The 6142-nt window shown below is 36.2% G+C and overlaps 1 protein-coding gene across 1 annotated transcript in view; it reads right to left on the reverse strand.

Moving 5' to 3' along the window:
* The window catches only part of LOC142344349 (uncharacterized), a 101269-nt gene extending 95789 nt beyond the window's left edge, over positions 1–5480 (reverse strand). Inside the window, exons 1-3 of the mRNA XM_075395937.1 lie at positions 5294–5480; positions 4526–4598; positions 3409–3465 (exon numbers count right to left, since the gene is read on the reverse strand). Of these exons, the coding sequence (XP_075252052.1) occupies positions 3409–3465; positions 4526–4598; positions 5294–5461 (298 nt within the window). The 5' untranslated portion in view covers positions 5462–5480. The remainder of the gene's footprint in view (positions 1–3408; positions 3466–4525; positions 4599–5293) is intronic.
* Positions 5481–6142: the final 662 nt, after the last annotated feature.

Raw genomic sequence — 6142 nt, forward strand, 5'->3', positions numbered from 1 at the left:
GACCTCAGTGAGGTTCATGACACCCCTAACAGCATTCGCGGTATGCTGATACATTTCAAAAGCTACATAAACCAGTAAAAACAGGAAACATCCCTATTACATTTTTTCAGATTCAGTGCGCACTAAAAACATTTTAAAATCACTGAGTTTGATATGCTGCAAAATTTTTGCAGTAAGAGACCGATATATATATATATATATATATATATGAAAAAACGTAGAAAATCGGCAAAATAGTGAAATTTGGTGCCGAAAGATGCTTTTGCTTAAAATTCATGTTTTCAAGCTATCATCAAGTTTGTTGCAGTTGCACTAGAATTTTTAAATGGCAAATGTACCTCAATGTAGAGAAACTATTAAATTGTCTTCCTAACTTTAAAACCAGTTGAGCATCTCAGACCAAAAATGATTAAAAATAGCATGCAAAAATTTTAAACGACTTTTCGACAACTCTTTGAAATGACCCATTGAAACAGAAAAAAAAAGACATTGACATAAAGTTGGCGTCAAAAATTGTTCTGTGTGCAGTTTCACTTAGATTCTAAATTTATACTTAATTCAGCTCTTAAACTAAAGGCTAACAAGCTTGATGACCTAATGCACCTTGACTTAATGACCAGACTTTGTCTCATTTCTTTTGGTATTGTTTTTTTGACCATGACCGCATTCACTACATTGCGTAATACAATAAGCGAAACAATTTGAAATCCATTTCGTTGAAACATTGAGCGAAGTCAAAAGCCAAGCGTGAGAGTTGGGACTTATGTTAAACAAAAAACGTAACCAAAAGTTAAAGCGAATTAAAAAAAACATGTCAGGACAAGTCGAAATAAATTCAAATCTGGCCTTCAGGATAAAAGCTTCAAGGATTTTAGCGAGGTCTATATTTTTGTTTTTCATTAAACTCATGAGACTGTTTGTTGGGTTGGGCCGCATCGTGGAATTGGTGTGCTGGTCAGGTACAGCACACCAATTGATCAATGGGCGTGCTGTACCTGACCAGCACACCAATTCCACGATGCGGCCCAACCCAACAAACGGTCTCTCGAGTTTATTGAAAACCAAAAATATAAACCTTGCTAAAATCCTTGAAGCTTTTATCTTGAAGGCCAAATTTGATCCATTTAAATATAACCATTAAACCACGAAAAAGCTTTTAAAGGAAAAAGCTTTTTCTTATAGCTTTTTTTATAGAAAAAAAATTGAAACTTCAAAATTTATAGAAAGTTGCTCAAATTCGTGATAATGTCTTCAGACCGATTTCGTTGTCTCCGGAAACACATTTAAGCCTTAAAAAAGCTTCACTGGTTCTTAACGATCGATAAACTCAAGAAATTACAGAAACTAAAAAATTTGAAAAGCAAATCGAAGATAGGTTACTGCACATATTCTAGAGAGAAAGAAATGGTTCGCATTAATATCACGAATAAGCAACCTTCAAAAAAATTGCAATTTGTTTTCAAATTTTTTAAATGTCAGTTTGTGAGATAATTGATTTATAACGTCTAGTAGAGCCTCCTTAGGGCTCGCTGATAGGTTACTGGATAGATTCCAGAGACCAAGAAATTGTTTTGAAGAAGTTGATATCACGATTTTTAGCAGCTTTCTATGAATTACAGGGCGTTAACTGTTTAACACCTTCTGAAAGATCAAGTCATGGAAAATGTGTCAAGACATCTTAAAAAAAGAAGGAGCACCAATACAATCCAATTCTTGGATTGTAAAAAAAAAGGAGAGCTCCTAAATAATAGCTGTTAAGAGGCTGACGGCGGGTATTGAAAACAAACTCAATAGTTTTAAATAGAAACAGGAGCTATTCTGCTTCGCTTCCCCCCCCCGCCTTGCAAAATTTGTAAATGAGGGCATAAAAAACACCGGGGGAGCGAAACAGAATAAAACCTGGAAACAAAATTAAGAAACGAGGCTCGAGCGTCTTTGCTTTGCGCAAAGGTTGTTGCCTTCCAAAAACAAACATAATTCGAAAGTTTGCTTGGCCTTAACACTTAGACGGTGAAGATCAAAAAGTAATATTCCCCCTTTTCAAAAACAATAGCCAGCAGATTTCCGGAATAGTTGCGGAATAGACTTACCTGCCGTAAAATATAGATAGAAACAGAAATTCGTCGGAAAAAAATTATCTCGGCAAACTCAAAAACTTTAATTCAATGGGGGCGCATCATTGAGAATTTTGTGGGCAAAAAGTTTTGCCAACGCAGAGGTTCGAACCACAGTCGCCGGCAGAAGAATCGGAACCAATAACCACGAGGATATCAGGCCTTTGTCACCGCTAATCTCAATCAATTTTGTTTTAGCAGCAGAAAATTTCTGAATGCGGGCAATTTAGGTGACACAAAAAGCAAGAAATCAAGCGTGAAAAAGTTAATGAAAAAGTCAAGCGAAAGAACATTCCAGAACAAATGTACACTGAAAAAGAGCGTCAGACAACGAAACAAACAACCAAGAGCACCGCAAAACAGATCCGCTTAGCTTACAGCTTCGCAGCTATAACAGAAAATGTCATTTTCAGACCTCTATGAGCATTAATGATACTAACATAGCTGGCAGATTGCCAGAAAATAGCCGCAATAGATTCGTAGATCGGCAGTCTAAAAAACAGTGAAAAAGACAGACCAAAAAAATTCGTCTTTTCATTGAAGGCTGATCTGTTATATTTTGATTAAAAATCTGCTGCCTCTATTGGCGGATAATTGAAAACAGGAAACTGTCACAAAATATAAAATTTTGGAAAAGAGACCTTTTTAAGGTCTATAATTGAGTCAATATAAAGAGATATTTTTACAAATTGCTCATTTTTCTAAAAACCATAAAGAGTGACAATGAGAGTGACACAACAGAGCCGGCTGACAACCTCTGCGTTCCATTCGGTCCTACAATAATATCAAGGAAAAATAATAATTGGGTTCACCGATTATTCAATTGTCTGGTTGATTCGATGCTCGAGAATTGCAATGTTACTATAAATTTTATTCTCTCTTTGAGTTTTGAACAGCGAAATTGGGGTCTAAATAAGTTAGAGTATAGTTCTGGGAAGCCTTCGGCAATTCGAGCTCAGCCTCGGGCGCAAGCGCCCTCGGCTTTGAGCTCTAATTGCCTTCGGCTTCCCAGAACTATACTCTAACATATACTAATGCACCAAAAATTTGCAGGCCTCTAATGCATTCGGTGACCAACACATGAGCCTCCTATCATGTATGCATTAGAAATAGCATAGTTGGACCCATATTCAATGCAGCTACTTTGACATAAAACATTTACACAATCAGCCACAAACAAACATGCCAACACATATTCAAGGCAAGGGACGTTTCATTCCTGAACGCAAATATTAGTTTATGGTAAGTCAACTACGCGTCGTCAACTATGGTGAGGTCAAGAGAGTTGAGTTACCTTTTCTGATTCTCAATTCAAGCGTGAGGTTAGGCTGTGCTTGAAGATAACGCGACACTGAAACAAACACGCCATTATTTGGACATAATTGCTTCACTTTACCAAGTTAACTAACTAGTTATGTGTTTTGCAACTGTTGAAGGCCATAGCTCTAATTCAAGCACTACGTTAAGACTAGACGACTCCGAATTCTAGGACAATTATTATGTATAAACATGAAATCAAACTTCAGCACCAAGTGAATAAACACACTTTGAGAGTAATTGTTTAACCGCGTGCAAATTAGAGTTGTCAAAGGAGCAAATGCGTGCAGGTTCTTTCATCAAAACAAACAACATTTGGATTTTGTTGTTGGGGGGGGGGGGGGGAATTGAGGGCGGCGGGCCATGTTGTGGGTTCGCAACGCCAAATTCAATGGGAATGCATGTTTAAGTATTTTAAATCATTTTTCGAAGAAAATATACATTAAAAATAATAGAATGCACATAGAAGACGAACAATCGATCACTAATAGCTTTTACTTCTAATCAAGTCTTCTTCAAACAGAATTAAGTTTAGTTTGTCAATTATTAAATGGACGATTGATTTTATCAAATGCACACTTTCAAACTGATAGTAATTAACTCTCAAATGAGCGAGAAAAAAGCAGCACAATTTAATGCTTTCACCACGTTGATAGAAAAACAGCAACCTTTAGCTCAGCGTAAACCGATCTTATTATATGACCTATCATTATTGAAATTCTAAACTAGCATACTCTAAACTTTTTCAAATAGCATAAAGACGAGCATTAAAGACGAGTAAAAGCACTCAACCGAAAAAGTCAGACCCATCTTTGATCATTTTTTAGTATGAGCAAATGAAAGAACCTGCTTCAAAAGAGGTAAATAATTTGCTCGCAGACACACAATTTCGTTATCCCCTACCTCTTGTTTAATTTAGAGATCAATTTCACTAAAATACACTAAATGCAAAGCTTTCCTTCTTAGCATCGAACTTCGAATGAGTAAAGAAAAAAGTTTCAAGCTTTATCGAAAAAACCCCCGTTTCGCTGCCAGCATTACAATTAAAGACCATCACGAAAAGCTATATCTGCATGATAAGAAGTTAATAGTACCTTCAAGTGTCGACATATCATTTTCTTCAAAGTTGAGCCCATTTGCTTCGGTCAATATATCGCCAACTTCGAGCTGAAAGCAAAAAGGTTGTTAGACTCAATAAAAAAAGTAACAGGGTCTTTCCCATTATACCCACCCACCCCCCCCCCCCCGAAATTACAGTCCCCAATTAAGGTATGAATATCATGATGGGGAGTATAGGTTATATGATCACTAAGCAGTGAGATGTGAGGGGGGTACCTTTCACTATACGTTTTTCCCAATGGCATTTCTATTTTTCTGCCATACATTCAATTTTTTCAATTAAAAATGACTTCATTTTTTCAAAATGAGTTTAAAGCTAAGAATTAGAAGTTAGTAAAGGGGAACATAACCAACTAACACCGGAATACATTGCTCTCAAACGACTGCCATGAGGCTTGCTTTGGTTACACTCAGCTTAAGATTAGGAAGGCTAGACTCACGTGGTACTAGGTGAGGGTGGAGTAAAAAATTTGGTAAAACGTCAAATCGGTCAGTTTAAAAAAATGATCAAGAAAAAGGGCTTTAAAAATTTCACATATGCAACTGCGCTGATTGTAGAAACATCAAAAAACTCGAACTGAATGACTGTTAAATTTGATTTGGGAACTTAAAAACTTCCCTTGGTTATTCCCTAAATATTGTGTTATTATTATTATTATATTGACAGACACTCAAGTTTTTATATTGACAGAATTCGAACAGAACCATAAAGTTTGAACTAAATTTTTAAAGATAAATCATACCTGGCCACATCTATCAGCAATTGAGCCTCTTTTGATCTCTGATATTACAACAGGTAGGACAGAATTGAATCCACCAAACACAGAAAAACCAAAGGGCTCTCTTTTGTGTGATTTTGACAAAACTATTCGGAATTCGTTGTTCCTCTCAGGTGCCCCCACAGATATCATATTACAACTCGCATTAGCACTGAAACCCAAAAATAGTTAAACAAAAATGAACGCGAAATTAAAACTAGATGATTTAATGAAGTTAATGTGCCCCACACAGGGTCTGCAAAATCGATTATTCACTGATTTGATATTATTATAATAATGAATTCCACAAAAACGAGGGACTGCTCCCGCGCACTAATTTTGATGAAGCATACCAGTTTAAGTTTGTTAAGTTTATTTCATTTGAGGACGGACATTTTTCGCAAAGACCGAAAAATGTTAATAAACAATAACTTCATGTGTGCCGTGTCTTATTCTTTGATTTGTATTGTACTTAAAAAACTGATTTATATTTATGTTGTATCCGCCGTCGGCAACATTACATTAAAGTAATACTTCCCTCTCGCATGATATACCTAGCCTTTATACGCGTTTAGTTTGTTAATGACTGAGGTTTTGTTGGATACATTTCTTTTTAGGTACCAGAGTGCCCGCATTGATTTGGAAAAACGTCTATTTGCGTTTGCTGTCCAGGTGCGATTTTCCGTGACAACCACACCCAAATCTGTTTGACTTTTCACGGGTTTAACGATTTGGTCACAAATTTTAACTTGTCCTTTTTTCTTGATATAAAGTAAGCTACATTTGTCTTCGTGAAGGAACATTTCGTTTTCTAGGCAACAGAAATGTAGTTTA

The sequence above is a fragment of the Convolutriloba macropyga genome, chromosome 8, assembly GCF_964194025.1.
Source record: "Convolutriloba macropyga chromosome 8, txConMacr16.3, whole genome shotgun sequence".
Taxonomy (NCBI): domain Eukaryota; kingdom Metazoa; phylum Xenacoelomorpha; order Acoela; family Convolutidae; genus Convolutriloba; species Convolutriloba macropyga.